At 42.0% G+C, this 26,873-nt stretch overlaps 1 protein-coding gene across 2 annotated transcripts; it reads right to left on the bottom strand.

Moving 5' to 3' along the window:
• Positions 1–1,070: 1,070 nt before the first annotated feature.
• angpt2b (angiopoietin 2b) lies at positions 1,071–26,869 on the bottom strand. 2 transcript variants are annotated; one of them, XM_063900027.1, is made up of 11 exons: positions 26,656–26,869; positions 19,583–19,757; positions 18,888–19,473; positions 14,224–14,379; positions 13,434–13,555; positions 11,220–11,452; positions 10,730–10,854; positions 7,640–7,741; positions 4,763–4,929; positions 2,023–2,153; positions 1,071–1,779 (listed from the first exon to the last, which is right to left on the bottom strand). In XM_063900027.1, exons 3-11 carry the CDS (start codon positions 19,206–19,208, stop codon positions 1,619–1,621), a joined length of 1,518 nt encoding a protein of 505 aa, XP_063756097.1. In that variant the 5' UTR covers positions 19,209–19,473; positions 19,583–19,757; positions 26,656–26,869; the 3' UTR covers positions 1,071–1,618. The 2 variants fall into 2 exon arrangements, with proteins under 2 accessions (XP_063756097.1, XP_063756096.1); XM_063900026.1 differs by having other exon boundaries at positions 18,888–19,729; positions 26,656–26,845.
• Positions 26,870–26,873: the final 4 nt, after the last annotated feature.

Genomic DNA, 26,873 nt, shown 5'->3' with positions numbered 1-26,873 from the left:
AGCAGATGAGATGTTTGAGTGGTATGTCTGTCTGTGTTTGAGAGAATGACGCACAACAATTATCAGTCGTTGTAGACAAGCAACGTGTACTGTGTTTCAGTTAGCATCGGCGGCCGTCCCCAGCGCTCTCCGGGACATTCAGGTCATAGTTCGTACAAGGCGAAACCCATCTGCTTTCTAATGGGCACCACAGGGACCGGTGTTATTGGCTGATTCATCAGATCAATGGCCCGGCATCTGACTTCCTGAGTCCAGCATGCGGGGCTTGTTGGAGTTTATGTAGCTTACATGGCAACAAGCTCCTGGCGCTGTGGATTACAGGCACCAAAGATTATATATATTTATTGTTTCGACAAAGTAAATGTTCAGCTTTGTTCCCAGATGTTATTACAACTCTTTATTTTTTGAACCACCAGTGGAAGAGCATGATGTACTTTTATGACTGAAATCCCTCACAAATAAAGTTTTATGAGAGGTGTGCCAGGAAATATTTGGGGATATTATATTCTATAATCCCCTTTGGAGGATGCAGCAAAGGGCAAAGCCTGCTGGTGTTGTTCTTTTAGTGTTGTTTTATTAACAGTGCTAAACCATTAAAGGCTCTGAAGGTTATCATACGTTAAATTGTGCATGGCTGAACTGCAGATTTAAATAGCACTGACAGTCTTATAATGCGACTAGAATAACGTTTTTTGGTAATTGAATAGGAGAATTATAATTTAATCAGGGTTTTGTCCAAACCGGGTGCCGATTTCCCCAGTAAAATGTTAAAGTGATGCCAGAAAACTGATTTCTGTTCGTCAAAAACTGTATAATTACTCCAAAAGTATGATTTATTTTTCTTTTACTGTCCTTTTTTCTGTAGAGGAAGTCAAGAAACCATAAGTTGGGATTTAATTGTTGTTTGAAGTGCAATATATGACTCAGCAGCTTTAAGACATGAAGAAACTATTGTTTTCCGCTTCGCTCTAATTCATCATTGTTACCGGAGGTGACGCTAGCACTCTCGTACTATATTATACATCACAAGTACAAAAACTCAAATTTATAAAGCATTTAGTGCCAAAATATGACATTATAGAAGAGTATATTTTTAATCAGTTAACTCTGTTAGTTATATACAAGGTTTGTCTATTTTTACAGCTAACAGACAAACACACAACAAAGGTTTTCATCCTTTAATATAAAAATAGTTATGTGTTAAGTGTCTCTAAAGGTTTTCCATTAATTATTAATTACATTTTATAACTGATCATATTTAACTGCATGATTTGATGTGATAACTTCTGTTTTTCTCATTTATATCAAACATAATTTCCTGTTCCTTACTCAGCTGCACAATCCTTATTGGAATAAAGTCTTTGAATCATTGTGAACAAATATAGTAGGTTGAATTCATCTGAAATGATTTCACTATAACCAGACTTTTGAGAGTGAGAGTCCGCACACGGCCCAAGACAAAAGCTTAGAGCCTCTTTTCAAGATGTCCAGAAGCTGAAACCACCAACAGTCAGAGGCAAATTTCCTCCCCAAAAAATCCATTTCCTGGATTTTTTCTTTTTATTCATCGGAGGCAACATTCGCTTCATTATCTGCGTCCTGAAAAAAGCAATGCCCGTCAGAAGTTTGCCGGGCGCACCATCATGGTTGTCATGGTAGCCATCAGATTTGGACCCTTCCAATAGTACCACTTGATGCCGTTGTAGCGAACCACACTGGAGGAGCTTGGGTAATAAATGCCGTTCAGGTTGGACGGACCGCACGCCTCAAACCACCAACCTGGAGAGAGAAAGTGGCAGAGAGTTCAAGGAAGAAAAAACAAAGTCTGAATTAATTAAATTTCAGCTCATGAAATGAAAAACCCCAAATGTACAGCTGTAAGTCAGCAGTAACTTTATATGGGGGCTGAGGGGAAATTAAATGCACTTTGGGACATTTACAAGGGGGTGGATAGAAATGTTTAACAGGATGTTTTATAAGGAGAGACAGATTTGAGACGGGGGGGAAGAAGTTGAGGGATACCTCCGGACGCGAGCTGGGCGCACTTGCAGGTGCATCGGTCGTTGTCTCTGTCCTTGGTGCTGAACGGCGTGCCAGTGTGGGTGAGGCTGCTGGTCCGTCCTGCTGTGCCACTGAAGCCCTCGGCGTGAAGGCTGGATTTTTGGAAGAGGAAAGAGTTTGAGGGAAAAGCTCCGCCACGGGCACTGCTATTGATTATTTAAAAGCTCCTTGGCAGGGAGTGGATACTGCCCAAATAATGTAAGAATGTTGGTCAAGTGAACACAGCACAATCAGGTCTATGATTCCTGAATATGACGTGTTTAATAGGGAGGCTTTCTTTGGTTGGAGTAGCTGTTTAAGAGAGTTTGAAATTCACTTTTAATTTGACACTCATTCTCTAACTTTTTAATGCCTCTGGGCATACCTGACATTACGATTTTATTTTTGCAAGTAAGACAGCATCCTAAGTAGGGCAACACCCAGTGCTCCTCTCTATATCCGTAACGCCTTGTCATTCAGAGTCTGTGTAGAGCTGTGGCTGCAGAATTAACAACAAAAAAAGCCTTTTTTCTTATCAAAGATGAAACAATTACATGACAAATAATCAAAGAATAACCTCTTAGAACCACCTGTAAACCACTGTTGGTGATAACCTGTTTAGTGTGTGTACAATACTTTTTTTAACACAAGGTACCATCTCCCCTAGGTTTCCATTGTTGGCAAACATCAATACAAAAAGTAACCTAAATAGCGTCTCATTATTTCTCCTCCATGCTGTGCTTTTTGAAACAACACAAACAAACTGAAACAAATCTCTGTGCAAGTTAAATTGATTCCCTCAATTATTTTCATGCAGCAGCCCGAGCAATGGAGTGTGTGTGTGTGTGTGTGTGTGTGTGTTTGTGTGTGTGTGTGTGTGTGTGTGTGTGTGTGTGTGTGTGTGTGTGTGTGTGTGTGTGTGTGTGTGTGTGTGTGTGTGTGTGTGTGTGTGTGTGTGTGTGTCAGGACTGGTTTGAACAGGGTTGGATGAGGAGGTCAGTCCTGCTGTCTGGCCTCTCCTCTGCCCTGTCATTCTGTCTCGTTAGAACCAGACTTTCCCCTGAGTTATGTGACCCCCCTTTCTGTAGCCCGGGGCACGCTGTCTGTGATGACTAAATGAAGAATCCTCCTCTTGCATTTGTAAGTTCACAGGGGCCAGGGCAACGCATCATGAGGTGCAGCAAGAGGGGAAGTTGGAAATGGCCGTGCTTGGGACGAGAATAATGACGGAATGGCTGAGAGGCCGGGTTGAAACGAGGGGATATTTTTGTTAGATGTGTTCACTTTTCCCTTCACGATGAATTTGTGATGTGGAGAAAATTAAGAACTATCAAATTAGACAGAATTGCAACCACAGGCTACAGGGAAGCCTATTGGATGGCTGTTTAATGTGCCCGCTCTTTATACTCTGCAAAACTTTTGCATTAGCCATGACTTCCAGATGCATTAGTTCAGCTATTCCCACAAACCACACGCTAATCCCTTTCAAGGTGACTGTCTTTTTCAATTTGTTATTGTATCCTGTAACAACCAATATACTGTTACATTAAAAGAATACTCACCATCGGTTTAGCTCTAAGACTGGCTGTTCTTGGCTACTTGAAAGGGGAAAGCGGTCTGTCATGCTGATGATTAATGCATGAATAATGTTGCTGAGTTCTAGGTGAAGACCTCCATATTGCTCTAGGGAATGCGCTGGATGCAGCTGAGGAGGAGGATTGCTTTGGCTGACTAGCTTCACAGCCTCAGCTTGGGAGTTTTAATATAAACCCACAGACGAAGCCAGGGTCTCCAGCATGCTAGTAAAGCTGGTACATATTGAACTAGTTACACAAAACATGATCTCAGAGGTAGCGGGCTACAGAGGTGATTATAGTCACTCAGGTGCTTCGCCCCACACAGTGTAGCCTGCGGCAAAATTGTGAAACATTCCGTTTCATCGCGCTAATTATATGGAACAAATTGAAGGCAAATGTAATTTGCTGCACTATTAGGGATGTTGGAAAGCATACACCCACACATGATTATGATTTTTCATCTCTCACAGCGTCAATCTCTTTACAAAACAAGGCAAAATTCCTGTGAAATCTAAACGGAACTGTTTAGGTTTTATTCTGTTTCTGCCTGTTTTGCAAGGCTTCAGCCGACACTTAATCTTGTTAGTGATTGCAGGGTTACTGAGGAGTTTGCTTTGAGTTGTCAGCTCCTGACAGGAGGGCAGGTATTGCCAAGCGTTACTGTTATACTCCAGTGGAGGTGACTCCCCTCGGGGATTTTCAGGGGCAGCCGGATGGCAGAGGAAAAATGGAAACAGACAAAAGTGGCCGTGTGCCCTCCTTGGAGCTCATCATTCTGAATGACATTCTTAAAAACGGTCAAAGTGGTTCTTTAACTTCACTGCTCGGATAACAAAGTTGAGAGAAAATAGAAAGGAGTTTGAACTGTTGATAACGGTTTCTAATCTGTCGCTATTTTAAGACACCCGGAGGGGAACCAATGATTGCTGCGTTGCAAAGCCACTCACAATAGAAACTCCTAATAGAACACTTTACTGAAATTAAGCACCTTCGTTATAGTCCCATTCATGTCTGATTTCTTTTTAGGAGCATTTAGTCATCATTTCTAATTGGATGGTCTAATTATTAAAAGTGTTTTTTTTAATTCGAGCATGAATACAAGCCAGAATGAAATCTGGATAAGTCAGGATTAAAAATAGTATTACCTGTAGTTGTTGTCCTCTGCATCTATGTAGAAGCGATCGTAATGTGAGAAAGCTTCGTTCCCCTCTCTGTCTTTTAGCTGGACATGCAGACTGTATTCCTGGGAGCTGATCAGCTTGTGGATGATATCATTCCCCAGCCAGTGTTCCCCAGACGGCTCTCCAAAACCCTGGATTAGACACAAAGACAGAGAAACAATGAACCAAGAAAATATTCAAACAAGGGGGGTGATTTACCAGCATCCTGCCAAGTGTTTTTGGAGGTAATATGAAAATAGACCTACATTTTAAAAGTCAAATTAATCATTTTGATGACTTGAGACAGTCCACTGAGTTTGTGAAGTGAAATACTCCACTCCCAAAGCATTGGTACAGTCGATAGAGACTTTAATTTCCCCTAAATTTGTGTTGCAGACACAAAGCTCAATTTGTGTCTGCAACACTTACAGTGTGACGTTGTTGTTGGATCCACTGTTTGTATGAACTGAAAAGCTGGACATGAACACACGTTTTCTATTTTCGTTTATGTACAACATCACTAAATGATTACTGATGTAGAATAAATAGTGCAGGACATACTTCTTGAGGAGGCAAAGTGTGTGTGTAAAGTACAGGCATGTGAAACGAGACGATTACAGATGCTTCTCTACATCGTCAATAAATGGTTTGATATTAAAAAAAGATGAGGATTTAAAGATTTAACTTTCTCGATCAACAAATCCCTTCAACAACTTTGTGCCCAATTTGAGATGTTTTTGGAGTAGTTTTGTATATTTTAAAGTCCTTTATCACAGACTCTAGTTGTACTGAAGTTTGCTCTTTCAGCATGTGACATTATAATGAATGCTCACAATAACTCACAAAGTTTATTTGCACATCTTAATGATATGCTGTAAAAGGGATCAATTTAGATGATATCTAATATCTTAAGCTTTAATTGACAAATCACACTTCACAGCAAAGTGTCGCCAACACCATACGATGAAAACTACATAGCAATTATCGTTGTCCCATGTCACTTGTTAATATAATGATTAAAACTATGACTCATTTATGTCATCTTGGTAATATAGGTAGACATTTTTTGAAGTTGTAGGTTTCTTGTGCTATTTCCATGTTATGTTGTGTGAAATAATAAGTATGTTTTGATAGCAGTCTTTATTGTATGTCATCTCCTCTCCCACACTCGATCCCCTCGCCTGAAATATTTCTATGGCAGATTTTCTTTTTATATGATAGAAAGCACTCTATACCACCATCATCCAAACATCTATTCAGCCATGGTGTTCATTCCTGCAGAAGAGTTCAGGGATGAGCATTGAAGCATTTCTGGTAGTGTTTCTATTAATGTATCAACCGCTTGTACATGTTGACGGAGGCGGATTATAAAGAAACCGAATCCGATATATAAAAGAGAAGCGTCAAATGCCTTAACTCTGAGCAGCGTGTCAACGGTTAAATGATGTCAACAGGTTGAAGGCACGGTAATGGGAACATGATTTTGTCGCGGCGTTAAATGAAAACAGATAGCGGTACGAGAAGGCTTTGACAGAAATGTTCTTGCTGTGGGAACAGATGCCGCCACTCGAGGGAAATGATAATAATATCCAGCATTCTGTACAAAGAGACGGCTTAAGAGGTGAGCAAGAAATGTGGCTTTTTCTAATGAATCCAGTACAAATGGCACTTGTTTGACTGAAGCAAACCAATGTGAGCGGTGGCTTCGCAGTGTGATTAGTCCAAATGACTCGATAGGCATGTAACCATTAAGACTGATCACAAGGGAAAAACATAAATAAACCCAACATCTGCAGTTATAAAGAATTCTTTGTTCAGTCTGACAGAAGTACTATTCCCCCTGATTTCTAAGTCACTTTCTCCAGCTGTCATGGTCTTTAGCGAGAGTGAATACAAGGTGAGAGCCTCGGAGCGTTTCTCATTTGAACAGCAAGGCCTGGGTGCAACGATTGATCAACACACACCACGGTCTCCGAGGACATGGGGCCGAGGCAGGGAAGCAGTTTAGTACATACGTTATCTGCCATCTACAGGGCCCCTGTGCTCCCACGGCCCCCAAGTGGAACCAAATATTTATCATGCACTTGTAAAAATATTGTTCTTGAAAGCTTTTTTTTTTTGTCTCTGCTTCTGGTTGCAGTCACAGTCCTCTCTCTGCAATCCAGTTCATATCTGGCAATTCATTTGTTGGCATGGGTGGCAAGAAAAACTGTTACTCTGCTAAATCCTTAAAGACAGCCTCACTTGTGTTCTGTGTGTAATTAATGGTAGAAAGGCTTGCCAGCGTAGGTTTTCTCTGCATTGAGCAACAACATATTGATTTTATTGAGTGTTCTTTGTGATGGGGATCCAAAAAGAGTTTTTTTTTATTGCGTCCAAACTAAAACAAAAGCCAAAGGTGTTAAAACATGCTTGATTTAGTTAGAGACTAACTTCATAGACTCTCGTGTACGACTTTACTCTCTCCAGAACACGTTAATGCTTTTATCACCGCACAAAAATGTCCTAGCTATGGGGATTATTTATGAGAACACACAGGATTGTTAGGCTGGTCATTGGACAGCATGACATATGTGTGTGTTTGTGCATAAGCATGTGTATTAGGTGATGTTGGAGTATGACAGGGAGAGGGAATGAGAACAGGTGCAATAACACTGGGTGGGGGGGGGTTGGAGAACACAAAGCCGGCCAAATATAACAACCGCAGGTCGCCAGGGATCACAGGCTTGCCGGTATCCCACGCCTCGCCGTGCCAAATCAACCGTGGACGATTATTGGAACCTCCTGTCCAGTCCAACAGCACTGATCCATGCTACCTATAATGATAATGATGACCTCTAACCATAACTCTGCTGGACTCACCATTTTGTAATCTCTCCACCCACGATGGAAGTTTACAGAGCCGTTCCTCCGATGCTGTAGCACCGTCCACCCACCACCTCTAGTCTTCATGTCACAGAACACCTGTGGAAATAAAGGCAGGTCATAAAAAGCTTATTTGCTGAAAAATGTGTCTTATTATCATATTTACTAAATTGATTTTTTGTTTCAAGCCACCTGCATGTGTAAGTGTGTGTGTCAGGACTGGTTTGAACAGGGTTGGATGAGGAGGTCAGTCCTGCTGAGTTTCGACAGCTGCTGAGAGAAAACTCTAGCTGTTTAGCATCTAATGCTAGCTGGTAGCATCTGTGTTAACCAGCTAGTCCCTTACAGGTGTTTGGTGCTTTGCCCGATGTGTATTTTGGGTCAATAAAAGTTTGGGTTTTTTTCGACACAAAGTTGATGTGACTGAACCAAAACAAACACTTTGTGGGCCGCAAAACCAAGTTAGTCAAACACAATCAATTCTATTCACCATTCATCACCCTTAATGACCCTTTTCATGATGCCTGACACTTTGACATTTGATTCATTGTTAATATGACAACATTAATTCATGCAGATTTGAACCATTTTTATTCGGTTTGAAACAAATACTTTAATGACGCTTGAAATTGGACATTTATACCATTTGAAAACAACAGTTTAACCTGATAATAATCTGTAAATGAAGGTCTATTATAAATAATAAAATACCATTTGGGATTAATATATTATTGGTAACAAGTCTGAACATATTTTATTAAGAAAGCTTTTCCTATTTCAACTATGTGTCCTTGATGTCTACTTGAGTGCTTATGTCAATAAACTGAGATTAGTTCTGGAGTGGTTTACATGAGAGAAAGTGGCAAGAAATTGCATTAAGAAATAAAACACACTTTAGTGTTTCTGTCATTTGAAGTATGCCTTGCATGCCTCAGGACAGGGGGGGAGGGACCCAACATTTCAGGTTGTCACGCAATGATATGACCCAGGTGGGAAGGAAAAACAACATATCAGCCTGTTCTCTCATCCCCTTGAGTGGGGGGTTGAGGAAGAGGCATCTGCGTTTTTGGTTACACACACTGTTTTCTTTCTTACTTGGCTGCACATTCTGCCATATGTAGATATGTTTGGGAGAACAAACAGGAATGGATTACACTCATTTGTCTGATGACAGCATTTGAAATGTAGACTTGTTAAGGGACTTGTTTTACAAATTCAAGGTGTTTGACTGGACATATTCCAGCTTCCCTTAGGGTTCCTGATTGAATGAAGGGTGAATTTCTCCCGTGGGTGGTAAGATTAGATCCTTCTCAATGTGCTAACTCTTGTTAAAGTGTATTCAGTGTGCATACCTCAAGGCTGCTGGGCGTTGACAGTTTTCTTATTTGCATCTCTATGCAATGTTGGCTTCTCAAATTGTACATACTGTCCGTGAGATTTCTGACCCAAGAACAATGTAAACAACCTGCAGTGTGGTTAATTACTGAGTCTGCCAGCACACTGTACCACCCTGACCTATCAGTCCTAACAGTCTGGCTGTTTGGATGCTTGTATGTGGACAGTATCCCAAGGGCTCTCTCTATTTCTACAACTGGCTATTTTCTGATAGAAATGAAATGAGAGTTTCCAGCACTTTCCCAGAATAGGAAAGCTAATACAAGGTCAAAAGGCACTCTGGTCTTTTACCTCTGAAAACAGAGCAGACTGGCAATATGCTGTGATTATCCTCTGGCATATTAAGCCAATGTTCTGGCCTTAAAAGCAGCAGAGTTTTGAAATAGATTATTTTTGTGCAATTTCCCTAATGTGATCATTTTATTGTTTTCTGATTTAGACCTGATACATATTTAATACTCCAAATTCCCTCATTATCAAGCAGCAATGAGTCCTTCAAGGCCAAATCCATTTGAATAAAATGCTAAAATCCAGACAATGTAGGCGATATTATGATTTTTAAAAAAAGATTACAGTGTGTTGGGCTTATTATTCAAAGGGGCTTTCAGGGGACACACTAGTTTATTCACAATCTGTGTTGAAAAAGAAGCCCTAATGTCGTTAACGCTAAGAGTCCTGTGCATATGCTGCTTTTAAAAACATGCAAAACAAAGTTAGGGGAGAAGCTGATCCAAGCTAATAATTATGTGGTTGTAAACACCATCATTATTTACATCCTTGGTGATTAAAAGTTACATAGATGGATGGATAACAGTCACTCTAAGCCAAATCTGAATTCCACATATATGTATTTTGTCTTTTGTCCAACTGTGGAAGCCCGCTCTCCACTTAAAAAAATAGGGTAATTTGTATCTGCCCCAATTTTACGCAGCCACCCAGATTGCCATCCACATTGGAAATATGTGGCTTAGATTGAAAGCAGCAATGATTTGGGAAGAACTAACTCGCATCAGTGGAAACGCACATCGGCCCCAGTTGGCAGGAAACACATGGCACCAGTGCCTAGCACCTGGCTGCCTTACCCACAGGAAATGAAAAAGGAAGAACAGGGGAAAACAGACTGTAAGAGATGGTGCCAACAAGCAAACTAGAGTGAACGTACTGAATAACAGAACGCTGTTTCACTGCTGTCTTCCTTTTTCTGTGGACTACTCCAGATCTTAGCCATAGCTGTGATTTAAACAGAGGATAGCCTGCTGCTTCATGCTATGGTTGAGTTAGCAAAGGCTAGCTATTTCGGATCAGCAGAGGTACCTCCTAAGCTTTTCTGACTTTGCATTCAGCAGCACACACCATGAAGCCTGCAGGGCACAGTGCTTCTGTTGCTTATTATTTTATCTCTCTGTTACCCAGCATGGTATTTCCATCCTCTATCCCATAAGACCTGCAAATTACCATTACATCAGGCTAGTTTGTCCGCCCAGGGTTTACTGTGGGCGAAAAAAGGAATGATAAGCCGTTTGAATGTCATTATGCAGTCTGCGAGAGCTTTACAACACTCAGACTGGGCAACAAAACATGACCACAGCGCTAAATACTGAACAATAGATGGGTAAGATGTCTCATGAAAACGTTCTTGTCCCAGTCAGTTGGATGATATTTACAAGAAAAGGTCAATGACCTTCAGAGTACCTTGGCAGTTTGCGTGGAGTTAGCGAGGCGTATGCTGTATGTTCCACTCTCTGTCACTCCGGATCGCAGGATCTCAGCACAGTCCCTGAAACTAAGCAGCTCCTCCTTGGGGGTATTGGAGATTTCTGGAAAACATGAAGGCATTTATTTACAGATGGCAACCTTATGGGCTTTGAACAAAAATCCCAACCCCATATGTGAGTTCTCTTGTAATATTAAGCTCTGGCTTTAGTCTAATGTCGTTGAGGCATGCATGATTTGATTTACAAGCTGTTCTAGGTGTTATTTTTTCATGTCAAATTGTACTTTTATAGCCAAATTCCATGCTCATTAAATGAAATAGTGTAGATCTCTTGTTTGCCTTAATTACAAATTACACCACTGTTTATTGGTACTATTAGTCAGTATCTTTTGCACTTCTTTTGTTTGTTATTACAGATGTTGGCAGTACATTTTGCTCTTACAAAGACGGCAAACCCCAGAGTCTCACCATTGCAGTGGTTGACCATAGCCAGCAGCTGCTGCACAGTGTCTGTGAGCACGGCCTGCTGCCTCTGAAGTGAGCTGCTGTTGAGCGTGGAGCTGCTCAGTTCGCCCTGCAGCTGACTGACCAGTCCGCTCTGCCTCTCCAGAAGCTCTTGAAGCTGCTGCTTTTCGCTCTGCAAGCCCTGCAGCTCCCTCCCGTACCGAGCCTCCAGCGCCAAGAGCCTCTGTTCCAGAAAACTACCAAAGATAAAGCGTAAAAACACTTTAACATCAATAAAGAATTAAAGCATTATATAAAAGGAGCAAAAAGGACGTTCAATAAAATGTTGGATAGTTTCACTTTTACTGAAGCTTAAAGTTTATGTAGCCATCCATGTGTTTGTGCCTTTTACTAAGGGCTGTACGGTCCGTGTACACTTTGATCGTTTTTATATTTGACCAAATTCAAAGTAGCAGAATTTAGAGCTAACTGTGCCGTGACATTGCCCAAACCTTTGGATCGCCATGTTTAGGGAATAATACTATTTAATATTCACTTGCAAGTATTTGACCATTTTTTGTTAAATTATTTATTTACAATCTTTTTTTACTTCATTGCTGCTTTACAGGGCTTTGGAGAAAAGTAAAAATCTGAAGACATGACAGGAAATAGAGGGGTTGCAGTTGAAGAATCCATCCATTCGACGAACAGACATCAGAGCATCAGTCTCATGCGGCTGGCATCATATCAACACCTGTACTGCAGCAGCTTCCACAGATGGGCCTGTTGGCTAAGCCCCTCGATCATAGCAATGTCTACTTGTGTTTGTCTCTCTGCACAAGTGCCACACCCCCACCACCAAATGAAGATCATAAATCCCCGCAGCCTGATCTTTATGGCTTTGACTGACGACTGTGCAGCAGTTATTTATTGAAACAATTCAGCCACCCAGGTTGAACAAGCTACGCTTTCAGCACTGTGCACACTCAACCTGTATCCTCAATCTCCCACTAAGCACCGACTCCGAAAGTGGCCTGGAAAGGAAAGCTGGATCAATCCAAATCATTTTTAACGTCGCTCTCATTTCATATTTGCTTTGTGGGGGGAACACTCTATAAAAGTGGCAAAGCCAGCTAACAAATTGTTCTCCATTATGTGTACTTTGAGGTACAGTGTGGTGTTGAGTGTGGCGGTAAACCAGCACATAAATGTTTTAACAGTAAGAGGGTTTGACAGAACCAACATGGTATTTTGGATCACATTGCATCCTGGACAATTAGATTGTTATGATAATGATCTTGTGCTATTTATTTTTATTGTAATATACAGTATATTGCTTTTACGCTGCTCTTATCCTCTTGCTGCAAAATGTTACACTTCCTGCCAATAGTATTTGACATGTAATGCCTACGAAAACAAACACGCTCTTTTTAGTTGGAAGCAGTTCAAAAACTGGCCCCATACCCTCGAGCATCAGCCGCAGTAACCCCTCCACAACCACTACAGTTCACTTTTATTCCACAGCTGCCTGGCTGTAAATTGACTATGACCCTTTTAATAGCACGACTCCCGTCACAGGGTTTACCCCGGTGAAGATGTATTCATTTATTTGCATGTCAGAAACCGTGTCACCCACTTGAAGGACGAGGGCCAAAAGGGCAGAGCAGGGCCAAGCACGAGCAGATGTGGAACAGGTGTTGGTGCCGGGGCACTGTGATCTCCCGGTCACACTTGGTACGGATAGATGGAATGATAAACAATCACAAAGAGAGAAAACACCCGCTCTCTTTCAACCCTCTGATGGCCCTAACTTGAGTTTTTGTTCTAGAGTAAACCCCTCTTATCATGCGCTGCCTACTCGCTGTCAAACGCTTACCCATTCACAATACATTACCATAGAGTGCCCTGCTTTTCAGAATCATTCAACATATGATTTTCCACTTGTTGCATGAAAAGAACCAATGACGCATATGTATAAACACTATAATACGCGTTTTATATATTGCAACCCTATCTCAATCCATCTTTGACTGATCGGTGATTTTCTGGGAAGTGGAAAGCTAATATGACCGCAGAAACAAGTGAAAACATGAACTTGTGATGTCCAAATTGAGGAAATAAAAGCCTTTTGAAATACCACTTAAAGTAATGGATCTGAAAATGAATCGCCCAAACACAAAAAAAGCTACCAAAGCTAAGTCTGACTGTCCTGGATGAACGTTGAGGGTATTTGCTCACCTGTTTTTATCGCTGAGGCGTGAGATCTCCTGAGTCTGAAGGAGAATATGTTTCTCTAGCCGGTTAGTGAAGAGCGAGTACTCCAGCAGCTGGATCTCCAGGCGACTAGTCTGATTTAACACCTATGGATTGATAAAAGAAGAATAATTACTTTATCATAGTATTCAAGATACTGATTGAAGAGGGGGGGTTGGGGCAGCCAGCCCAACAGCTGAATTCATAAAAAGCGTCCTTGGGGATCAACATTGTCGCGCAGCACATCACAAGGCTCGTAATGCCCGGTTCTTTGATCTTATAATGAAAACTCGAGCAAGAATTATCTCACATGCACCTGCGACGTGTTTTTGGAAGTTCCAGATGAAACAAAAACTTGGAACAAAGCAGCTCAGATATTTGTTCAGGTTGCAGATTCATATCGACTTTGATAAGAGTAAAAAGAAAGCATTAGGACCAGAACAGCCCAATCTGTAATAACAGCCCCGTGGCATGATTGAAGACACATCTGTGTTGTGCTGCTGAGCTTTATGTTTTAATTGGCTTGTTGTCAAACACCGAGCTCAACTCATTGTGTCAATCAGAGCTGGTAGAACTAAATACCAGCTGCTTTAAAGTGGTCCCCGTCACATTCGGGCATGACTTCACGGTGGGTTACATCTGATTTACATTTAATTAGCTTTTCACCAAGTGTTTCTGAAGTGACATCATTTGGTTTTGTTTTGCAACCCCACGGTTGTCAATTTGGATTGGATGCAAACAAGTGGCCCACTCAAATGCTTCCTGATGGTCTCACCTGGGTCTCAACGTCTGTCAGTTTGCGGGTCTGCTCCGCTGATTGGCTGAGAAGGTTGGTTCCCATTTCCAGCATGGCAGCAGTCTGCGTGTGTACCGCGGTTCTTTTCATTTCCTCCATCCCAGAGCGCACATTTTCCTGGATGAAGTTCTCCAGCTGTACGGAGAAAACAGCAGACTTTGAGAATATTATACGGCCTGTGCGATTCTCTAGTTTCATTGAGGTGATAATCATATTTAAGGAGGTAATATATCCACTGACAGCTTGATGCATTGTGAAAGAAGCAACCTTGGAGTGATCGGTCTTTTTCACCTCAATCTTTTCCGTTACTGTCATTCACTCGTGGAATATTGTACCTTTAGGGCACTCGCCAACCATCTATCCATCTGCAGGGCTGCCTCAGGCCAATGCCATCCATTATATAATCATATAAAAAATGATGCATTGTTACTGGCCTTTCCATGGGATTTAAAAAAGGCCAGTGATGATATTCACCATAGTTGTACTCAGGACTTCAGGGACAGTCGCCTACACTCTGTAGTCAATCACTTAGTCAGACCGAGAATTATTGGTCATAAGTTGGAGAAAGAGTAAAAATAGGTTGCCATCTATCTTAGCTCCAATAAATCGAGGTTCTTATTAATGTGGTCAGTTTGACCAAACGGCATCTGCGAGACAAATTTGGCTTTCCCTGCTATAAACGATTAAACTTTGTTTGCCGTTTAACAGGCCTGTGCCTTGCAACAAAGCAGCGTATAATATCGAACCGAAACACATTAATATTTATGACTCTTTTGTGGAGAGAAAAGATCAGACTGTGCAATGAAGACTCCACGGAGAAAAGTATTCAATACTATTGGGGTAATGAGTGGCGATTCACAAAAATCGAAATGAATTCAAATGAGACTATGATTGTTTTGGGGGTTATTTTCCAAGCAGATTTACATTTCAGAGAGAAATTGGATTGTAATTATACATTACACCAGGAGAGTGCTTTCTTCATTATATTATGCAGTGCAACAATACTGATCCAAGTGAGCGATACAGAAATAACTGCAATCAAATTGTTTTCCTGCTAATAATCTTCCTCTCTTTGTCTCTTACTTGGTCTTTCTTGCTTGGATTTCTCTCACTTACTCCCTCTTCCTTTAAAATCCCTCACACTTCCTCTGTCTTGCTCTGGAAATCCAATCCCTCACATTTTGCTACTTAAGGACAACTGAGACTGTAGAAAGAATCTTTCCATAGGAAGGTTTTGAAGAGATTACCAAGCGGATTAGAGTCAATTTCAAAAGAAGAATCATAGATCTCTGCATCATAAACAGCCTCATGTTTTGAAGCCGCCATCCTCCGTCTGTCCAGAGTGTCCCTTTCAAAGCCCTTTCTGTGATTGAGCTCAATTCAGAGGTCTTTGTACGCCCATCTCCACTGCCAGTTGCATTAATTGCAGTTCTGAAAGATTAATCACATTTGGGATGTAGCATAATCTGCCTGATTGTCTCTTGGAGGTAGAAGCGATCATTGCTGAGAAAATGACTTGAGTTGATATCTCAATTGTTAAGCGAATAGACACATTTGTTCTCAGATATGATTTCAAAAGAGAAGGATCAACATATGCACGGTGTTCCAGCAAATAACAATGATCAGAAGAACAGAAATGTGTGTACCATTAAATGGTAGCTTGATTCATGTGTCGGGGCTTAACGCCATGTTGATCAACTCTTCACCAGGGCTAGATGCATTCTTGGCCTTGATGATGTATAAATATATTGTGTTTTTACTTCTCCTGGTTTCTAACCATGCAGATAGCTGTGTTAGAAGTCCCGACATTGTTTTTAGAAAAAATAAATTGCAGTAATTCATTAAAGTATGGTTTTCTTGTAAATGTAAAATAAGCTACAGCACTGTATTTTGTACAAATATTCCAGGCTTCTAGTTAATGCCTTTACACCTGATAATGCTGTGAAAATTAAGATGGTTAACATGATCAAAGGTATACATTTTAAACATCAGCATGTTAGTATCTGGACACTACAGTTTAGCTCAAAGCACTGTACAGAAATACAGAGCAATTAGCATAGCGGTAGACTCATTTTTCAATTCTAGCACTGCAAATAAATTCCTTTCCCTGCTGTCATATTAGATGCAGATACCGCTAAACCTTGGCCAAAAAAAAAGCAAACCTATCTCATGCCAAGATACCACTTTTTTGTCTTTCTTATTTATATGAACTGACCTTTAAAGCCACTCCAAGTCACGTAGAAAATGTACAACATGACAAAAAACGGTTTATGTTTAAACCAAATTTGTATTAACGACACCAATGGATCACGTGAGTAATGTGGGTGACATACTTCGAGGGGTAAGGAAATGGGGTCACCTGAGGGTAGCGTAGCCACCTTGATCTATATGCAGTAATTCAGCATTAGCATAATCCAGGAGGCTCTTAAAAGTACTAACACAAGCACGCTCACATCTTTTTTTTGCCAATCCCTCAGGGCTGCAGACGGCCAAGGGACTAGATGTGGGGCCGCGTTGGGAGTTAGAACAAAAGAAAAACAAACAATGGCTTCATCTTGGCAACACCGAAGAAGGATCATTAATACAGTCCTGTTGCACTCAGAGGTTCCTCAGTGGAACATGCTGCATTGGTTTGTGTCTGCTGCTGGGTTTGTGTGTGTGGGTGTGTGTGTGTGTTTTCTTTCAAGGGGTTTGGGTTGAAGGCTCACAGTAAGGGTCATATCATCCCGGGGGAGCTTTGAGTGAGCTCTTACAAAGTTCCACAGAAACACACCGACACACAGTTGCCAGGAGCTCTTCCCCGTGCGTTTCACAAATTTCACCTCAGATTTATGCAGATTAAGCTTAATGAGCTCCACAAGGTGCTGAAAGGGCTTTACCACCTGGGGGTCAACAGTCAGTAATAACCTTGTGCGAGTCTAAAAAGAGGCTCTCTAGGGCTGTGCTGTGTTTATGAGGAAATCTCACCTACGGTACGATCGTTTACGCATCTCTTCGTCCTGGTGGGGGTTACTTGTTGAAAGGTTGGATCTTTGTATTCATTCCAGACCTTATGTTGAGGAAGTTTGGCCACAGAGCAAGGTATATGTCAGCAGAGCTTTTACTGAAGAAGGGGGGGCGGGCTGGGGATTAAAACTGTATGTCCTTCATGGCCACTTAAATCACTGCTCTGGTGGAAAGGGAGTGAACATGCTGCAGAGAATATGCACAAGATGAGAGCAAAATGTGATGCTTTGCAGACTGTACGCATTAATAATATAGTGTGCGCACAAGAGAAAGTGTGTGATCACTAGTTCTTCCTCACACACTGAATGTGGCCCCATGCGGCGTTGATGCTTCCCATCTCCCTTTCATAGACCGAGCATCAGACAGAGTGCACACTGGGGAACTGTGTGTGTGTGTGTGTGTGTGTGTGTGTGTGTGTGTGTGTGTGTGTGTGTGTGTGTGTGTGTGTGTGTGTGTGTGTGTGTGTGTGTGTGTGTGTGTGTGTGTGTGTGTGTGTGTGTGTGTTCTGTGTGTGTTCTGGGTGTTTCTGGGTGTGTGTGTTTCTGGGTGTGTGTCAAGAGAGCTACGAGGGGGATGGAGTTTGAGATCTGGTGGTCGCCAAGTCAATGTGTGAGATGGGACACAGTTGTCATCCCAGAGGAGAAAAACTGTCCAGATAGAAGTAAAGGAGATGGATAGAGAGGGACAGTGTCAAAGAGAATGCAGGAAAAATGGAGACAATCCTACGCTGGGTGAAAGTTGGGAGTGACAGAAGCTCAGGAAGAGCTCTGGCAGTCATAAAACCCCATTTCTAAATCCTGAAATATAATCAACATGTTTACTTTCAGCCAGCCAATCTAAACACTCCACACAAACCCGTATAATCGGCCTCCGGATTAGTGTATACCATAAATATACTGTGTGTGAAGCAGACAAGAATAGAGAGACGGGTGGAGAGTAGAGGCTTGTCAGTCAGTCTGTCCCAAACAATGGCCCAACACTGATTCTATGCCCTGATGACCTTAGCAATGAAAACACTATTGTGAAGCCACTTTTAATCGCATCACTTCATTTTAGTCGGTCATAATCCAGGCTAAATGTGACAGAAAAGGCCAGCGGCAGTGCTGAAATGTGTCTCCAGCAGATAAACAATTTTTGTTTTGTCTGACACTGAGGAACTTATTTTTATGAGTTTGGTGCACAGTTTCCAGCCAACTTTGGCTTACAGTCGGGCAAAAAAACACGGGTCAAAACGGGAAGTGACTGAGCGCTTGTTGCCTGTGGGGGGACGATACTCATTTAGAATCTGTGTGATGCATATTTGGCACTGCCTGATAAAAGCAAACTTATTTCATCTTTTCTTTCTCCTCACATGCAACAGGGAGTTGCTGCATCCCAGTGGTCTTAAATATACACTTGTACAGTACTCCAGACATTGACATTGAGCCAGACATGCATCATAGAGGAAATCCTAGCTAAGCACTGAACTTATCAAAAATGAGAGCTTGTCAACAGATGTTATCAGGTGGTGTGGACACATGCCTTTTCCAGCATTTCCATTGACAGTTAAAACTTGACATGTGAAGAGGAGGGAAGAAGAGTTTGACAGCAAAGAGGGAGAGAGTACTTTGTCTTTGTCAACCATTCAGAGATCTTACCTTCTGCAGCCACTGTGTGTTATTCTCCATGGCACTCTCTAGATTCTCGAGCTTCCTCTCCTGCAAGGAAGGCCTCTCCCTCTCTTGGGCCTTACCTGGCCTGGATTGGCTTGTTCCAGGCCCTGCCTCGGGCGGGGAATCCCTCTGGAGGGTGTTGGTGACCTGGAAGTCCTTTGAGGGTTGGCAGTGCTCCACCTCGGGGAGGACGAAGGTGTAGCTGCAGCGGCCGTGCTGCACGTGATGCTGTTGGCGTTCTGAGCCGATGGCGGTGGCCAGCAGGTGGGCCAGGTAGGCGAGGGTCAGGGCCATCAGGCGGCCCATGTCAGGGGAGAGGGGAAGGGGGAGGGAGGGAGGAGAGGGGAGGAAGGAAGTTAGTAGAGCAGAAGGTGAGTTGCTTGTTTTATCCTTAATATCTCCTTTATCTTTTTGCAGTCATCTCTTTAAACGTCCCTCAAGACTCTTGGCTCTGTCTTCTAAGTCGAACTCCTGCTGCTTCTGTCTCCCACTTTTTGTTCTTCTCTTTTGGCTGGTCCTCCTCTCTGCCGTGGCATCCAGAAGTTCTTCTTCAGCCCACTTTCTGCTCTTGCTGTTCCTCGTCAGGGTGGACAGAAAACACACACAGGAAAAAGGAGATTGCTTCCTATTGCAACTCCAACCATCCAGACCAGGAAACCAACAGCAGGCTTCCCTCTCACCATTTATCTCTCCTCTGGAAACTTGACTTTTCTTACTGCGTTCTTTTCGAGCTGCATGAGCCCATGTGTTGGTCTGCAGCGGAGGGGAGAGGAGGGGTTGGAGTGGAGAGCGGCCCGTTTCAGGATGTTGGCTGAAGTGGTAAAGCTCTTAAAGTAGAGAGAGAGAGAGAGAGTGCTACACACACACACACACACACACACACACACACACACACACACACACACACACCTCTCCTTAGCACATAATCACTCAACCACCCTTCCCTTTTTCACTTTCTCCCTCCCTCCTACGGTACTCCTGTTTGCGGGGGTTAGAAGAACTAAGCTATACAAACACACACAGCTCTCCACAAGAAGTAGAAACTTTCTCTGACAACCCCCCCCCCCCCCCCCCCCCCACCCTCCCACTCACTTTCTTTATCTTTGTCTTTGTATTTGTTTCCATCTGACGGTGACATTCTCTGACATCTGTTGCTGCTTTTGATGCAATGTCCCCTAAGTTGATATTGTTTTGTTGCAGTCTGAGAGTGGGTTGAATCTGAGTTTTATTTTGGAAGAGAACTTGGCTCTTCTGTTTTCACACAGGCTGCAGGGGAGCCCCGTGTCTCTTCCTCTTGTTGCGGGCTGAACCAACACGGGTCTGTTTACTCTGGTTTGTCTGTGTCCACATGGCTGATGTTTTTACCTTGTGTATTTCAGTGATGTTGACATTTAAATCCCTCATTTTGTTCAAGGTAATATAATCATTGTTATACGCAAGGTATTGTTAATGTATGTTATTTAGAAACAAGGAAAATGTTTTAAGAGTATAAACTGTGAGTGGACGTCTCCCATTACAGTGTTGTAATGGCATCTAATGTCTGTGATTAGCATGTATTAATCCCCCCCCCCTCCCATTTCTATCTGATTAACTGTTAAGCCATCTATTAAAAAAATAGTGACCACCTACACAAATGACATCACTAGGACTGATAAAACACACCTTTGTAGAATGAATTGACTCAAATCATTTCACAAAACCACTAGTAACACAAACGATCATGTCTTTGCAATTATACATTTCAGTTCAAGGTTAATGTCATTAATACTTAGTCTGCTAACTCTGTATCTACATCCAAAAGCAATGTTTATCAAATCTACCTTGAGGTTGATGTTCTTGTATGTCTCTTCTCTTTGTTTGTATAGACTTCGGTTGATCCAGACTGTAAGAGGAGATGAGTCTCAATACAGCTGGATGAGCTACACAATGGTAGGAGATGGTTTACCTTTTATAAGTGTGTATAGAGTTGTATTTCTTCTTTATAGATACTAATCACAAGAAACATTGGCCTCATTCAGCTTGGCATCCACTGTGTTCTTTACCAGCTAAAGCTGCCCCTCCATCACTTTCCATTTCCCGCAATCTATGGATTAATTCATTATACTATCACTACACTTTTTCTGATGTATCACAAATGCTCTCCTTGCCTTTTGTCCCGCTGCGCTATAAAAGATTCAATCCACACAACAATACAGACCGTCCTCTAAATCATAGTGTGATTGGACGTACTCACAGCAGGCTGCCAGACTACCTTCCTGCTTCTTTTCAATCCTCTCCTGTGACAGTGATCAAGAACCACAGACGCAATCCAGAGAAATAAAAACTCTCCGAGGATAACAGGAGAGGAAGTTGCCCTGACACACATCCGACATGAAGGCTGTTTGTTCGCTTCCAGTGATCAATACTCCCATTGAGGACCAAACCACTATTAGACTTTCAAATTCACAATGTTCTCTCTTCCTCAGTTTTGGCTCTTTCTTTTTGCACTTTCCCATGTCAATATTGCGTTAGGAGACAGTCTTAATCCTGCGTATGCTTTTCATGCACCGTAGGGTCGTAGCCTTTATCTCTGATGAGCATTCCACACTGCCACTGTTGTGTGGATGCGTAATGAACCTCCAGCTTTGGAGCCCAGTGTGTGGCCCCATCGCTCAGCATACCAGTAACTTTAACCTTTGGAGATATGCATCAGTTCGTATTTTTACATGTACTGTATATACAGCAGCCACCTTGTGAATACAGCACGATTGATTGGTTTTTCTTTAGGTATTTCGATTTTTCCTGTAAAAAAAAAGGAAAAGAAAGAGTGTTGTACGTCAGCAATGTGTGGTTTTCTTTTCATCAATGCATATTTCCTCTGTAGACAATGGTCAGACATCAAATTGACTTGTATGTTAATTTAATTAACTGCCTTCCAACTACTATTTACAGCAGAGACATTTCCCGGTAGTATCTTATTCCTGCCACGTATAATAACCAGATGTCCTTCTTTGTCCGGTGCAGTCCCACAGTTGTGCAAATTTGGAAACCTTGATACCTTGATATGAGCCAAGGAAGATAATTGAAAAAACAACATTTTCCAACAGTGAAGATTTATTCAGGGATGTAAACACGCTGATGTTTTTATGTTTAAAACCCCATTTAAATGTGAGGGTTGTCTGATGTCTACAGCAAGTGTATTGCGTAACAGGACGCAATAGAGTAATGATCTCGTGCAAACTCACTGACACAGTAATTCCCTTGGAGAGAAATGTGAATGTTTTCCCCCTTGTGGCGTCTTTCCGCAGAATTAAAAGAGCACATTTTATTGCGCTTAGCTCTTCATATCATATAAACCAAGAGGAAAGATGGGATTAGATGTTTTTGGCAGAGATGAGAATGGAGCAGAGGTAAAACAAGTGGCAGTCTTATTTTTGGAGATGGCTCGAACAATGAAACTGCCTCAAACCTGTAGTGTCTACAGTGATGCATGTAGCATAGTAGTGTGTTGAATTACAACATGACTGTAAATATTTAGTATCAAACAGCCTGCTTTCACTTACGCAACTTGATGAGAGCGGAAGTGAAGAGTAGTCGTTGCTGAGTGCAGAAAAAGATTTTGACTGCGATCCAATATTCTTTCATGAAAAAAATATCTGCTCATAAACCAGGCCTACCTCCCATTCTGAGCACTCATGCTTATAGTTTCTCGCATAATACATCCATGCATGTCTGTAATGATACATGTAGAGCAAACACTAAAACAGGCCCTTGTCTCTTTCTCACATATTTCACATGCACAGTGCATATCTTCACGCTAAACTTTGGTAAAGACTGAAGAATCTCAACTTCTAACACATGGATTGAGGCCAAATTTGTCATTTTGAGACATGTATGCTTCCCTGACTTCCTCTAGTTAATCTGTGAGGTTTTATGTGATGGATTGCCATGACCTCTATGTCCTCCTGAGGATGGATTTTAATAATTGTATTGACCACTTCACTTCCAATCAAGTCAAAACCTTTTATTTATGAGGAAAATACCTACAAAAACGAGTTCCTATATGCCTCAGCTGTGGTCTGCCATGACTCTTAGTCTTGTTTAACTGCATGGTAAATGTTAAATCTTGAAGTTCTCTTACTTAATGATCATCAATACTAACATATTCAGCAACAAACATACTCAAAGCTCCTTCATGTGATGAGTTATATGCTACAATAAAAGCCAGTCTTGATATATTTTCACATAAGTCATCTCCGCTATTTTAAGGTCTGTTCCAGAATTTGGAAGGAAACATCTCATATACTTGGTTAAGTGCTTTGTTTGTTGAAATGTACATTTCAAAGATAAACACCTTTGCTGCCATATAAAACAAAGTATGATGTAAAAAGAAATTGCCTGAGGCCCGTAATTCATAGTTTGCCGAGGTTTAACACTCTCTCAGGGGAACGCTTGTTGTTTATTTTAGTGTCTCCTGTCAAACCGAGGTATTTCCCGCTGCTCCCTGAAGGCCCTAAATCAATCCGCCGACTGGATTTGAAGGTGACATTTCAGTCTCCCCTCCCCTTTGGTCCGTGTCTAGCGACTGGGTTTCTTTCTCCTTTGCGCCGCTTGTCACCCAACCCTGTCCTCTGGGAAAAGATCTACAAGAGTGACAGCACAAAGTGGAATAAAACTTTAAGGAACAAGAGGGGGAAAAAAACAGTTCTTAAACAATATGTGGTTTTGTTTTTAGAATCCAAACTTGCTGAAAGTTTTTCCCGTTGCTGATCCCATCCATAGCCTCTCGCAGTGGGACCCATCACTCTGCACAGCAATCCAAACTTTCCTCCTGGGCAGGGTGGAAACACCAGAGAGAGAACAGAACTGCCCCAAATTCCACTTAAAAGTTTCCCCTTTTAAGGCCCGTCCGAAACACTTAACATCCTCATCCACTCTCATCTGCTCAGGCTGTCACTCACAAATGACCATCTGTTTAAGATCCTTCTTTTTGCACTGGTTAATGACAGAAATGTAACTGTCCTCTTACTGTCTGCAGTGAGTTAATAATATTTATGATTTGCAGTGTTGACGATGTTAGCATAGTTTTACTGCGTCCCCGGTTTCTGGGAGAACAAGGAATCCAGGCAACACAGAGCCCAGGGGAGCTGTTCTGAAAAGAAAACAGCGCTTAGCTCTGCTAATTTGTACGGGAAATAAGATGAACTTAAATGAACCGAATCTGACAAACCAAAGAATAAAACAAGTCCTACAATAGTCCATTAAAGACATGCAGTGAAGCTAAATCAAACTCCTTGTGGTTCAAATCACTCGGGCAAAGGTGCTTTAAGATGACATAATCACAAACTGACAGGTCCAGAACAAACAAAGCTCCCAATTGAGAGCTGGAGACTGAATCGTAACTCAAAAGCCATGGAGAGTGATTCAACCCGTGGACCCTTTAGATTGTGTACACAATGATACGCATTCATATCCATGGAGACTAAACAAATAGAGCGGTCGGTGTTCTTCTTTCACGATGCACGATAGTTTTTACTCTCTTGACCCCGCCTGTTGAAGCAACCAGGCTATTCCAAAGAGGGCGCCTGTGCACTGGCAAGAGAAATCTAATACTGACCATAAAGCCAGACCTTACTGCAATAAAAATAAAAAATAAATGTAGATGTGTGTAATTGACTGAGGCCAATGCAGACAGAAAGAAAATGCCGTTGACAAATGAGCACTTGGGAATAAACAGTTTCTCAGTCATGCTCCGGCATTCAGTCAAATGTTAAAAGTATGCAGGTAGCGATGGGTGTACATATGGGCCTGCCAACCACTCCAGATAGACAATTTAACAGCCCTCATAAAAACAGAAACATTAAGCAAGGCAGGTCCAGATCCATGTCTGTCTCCCATCGACCTTTCCCATCCGTTCCCCATTTGATCCACTTCTCTTGAATGAAAAACGTCCTGACTTTGCTCTCTCCGGCTGCTCTCCCTTTATAAATTTCACCATTTAAATTGCTATTCCTATCCGTCTGTGACACATACTGTCAGCTATGTGAGATCTGCCTGCTACGCTGCCCAGAGAATCATTATTCATAGCAAGCTGTCTCTTGTAAAACACCACAAGAAGCCTGGGTGTAATTAATTAGAGGAATAGGCAGATGAACACCGTGATGTGACGTGTTTTTACCGCTGTTGCTTCCTGCCCAACTTTTAACTGAATTTAGTTTGATGCCCGTTAAGTGTGTGATGACTGCAATGAAGAGCTACAAATGGTGATGTCACAACGGAGGCCAAACTGTGAGCCAACAGGAACATTGTCCGCTTCACGCAATCACAGGTCATGTCACCCATGCTCCTGCAACATGTCTGTTTCCATTCGTTTCCCTCTCTCTGGTTAGAGAGGTTTTCAGTGGCTCCACACATGATTCAACTTTAAAGACCTATAATGTTCTTCACATGTGATTTTCAAACTGGTGTGTGTATGATTAGGAGGCACCTCTCTCGTTGTGCAGCTAGATTAGGTAATACAAAGTATTTAATGGATAAAAGGCATATTGGAAGCAGCTGCTTTCCCCAAACGGTGTGGTGTTGCAGATCAGGAAGTCCGCCCTGGTGCCCAATAGCCCAACTGCTGCTACCTCACAAGGTATTGAAAAATGTGTACTCAAGGGTGTGCAGACTTTAATCAGTTTGCTGAAAGTGAATTGTGTTGCTGCTGGGTCACGATATGTGTGAGACATGTGTTACTGCTTTGTAAAAGGATCTTATAAGGTCTGTGTGTTAGAGATACATACACGCTGAATATGGCGTTGCATGTCTGTACTTACATTAGGTATCATGTTGAACATGTGCAGTGTAACCTCTTTGACCCCACACACACTCAAGTAGTTAACTTCCTTTTCTCACCTGGGTGCAGTTTCCCACTTTGTACCTTTTCCCCCCAAGGGCGGCCTCCGTGTGTGTGTGTGTGTGTGCGTGGGTGTGTGTGTGTGTGTGTGTGTGTGTGTGTGTGTGTGTGTGTGTGTGTGTGTGTGTGTGTGTGTGTGTGTGTGTGTGTGTGTAGACATATAGCTTTGTGTTGGCATGAACACATACATTATAGGCCCCTAGTGTCCGGTCCTGGGGGTGCTAACATGGTCACTGATTGGACCTCATTAGTGTGTAGCCTTCCAGAGGACTTTTCATCAATAAGTAGTTGTGTGTATGTTTTTGTGACTGTGTGTGTGTTTTTGTGACTGTGTGTGTGTTTTTGTGACTGTGACTGTGTGTGTGTTTTTGTGACTGTGACTGTGTATGTGTTTTTGTGACTGTGTGTGTGTTTTTGTAAATGCATGTCAATGTACATTTTAGCATTAGCGGAGGCTAGTTTGGCCTATGTCAATAACTAGCTTTGACTTCCATTTGCTGTCTGCTCCTGTATTCAAAAGTTATTGCTTTGAGACTAAAAAAGAAAGACATGTGCAGCCTGCAAGCCTCACAGAAAGCAAACACTTGCTGGCACATTTCTGCCTAACTGGTACGGAGCATTTGCAGCTGATCTCACATCCTCTGGTTTATAGTGAGTGTTATGATGCTCAAAATGTCATTTTTTTAATGCCATACTGAACCAAAACTCCAGCCACAACATCCGACTAAGATTCTAACACAGCATCAAGACAAAGTGTTTCCACGCCGGTACCAGAAAACACACAGACTACATTCATGGATGTGTACACGAATATCGATAATCCTACAATCTGACACAAACACACCTGCAGGACCATCTTGACTGGATCTCACTGACCTGTTCAGAACATTATGTCCCCGTGAATTATGGTTTAAATGCTTCATCCGTTCCCATTAGACTATCCATCACACCGAGGCTCGCTTAGTCATGGAGCAGTTTCTTCAAGGGGGGACGAGAGAGGAAGGGAGACAGGGAGACATAAGGAAAAAGAGAAATAGTGAAAGGTTAAAAGCAAATTACAAAGAAAAGGTAAAGAAAATGGAAGTATGCATGTA

Source organism: Eleginops maclovinus, chromosome 13 (genome assembly GCF_036324505.1).
Source record: "Eleginops maclovinus isolate JMC-PN-2008 ecotype Puerto Natales chromosome 13, JC_Emac_rtc_rv5, whole genome shotgun sequence".
NCBI lineage: Eukaryota > Metazoa > Chordata > Actinopteri > Perciformes > Eleginopidae > Eleginops > Eleginops maclovinus.
This window is presented reverse-complemented; position numbering and strand designations above follow the sequence as displayed.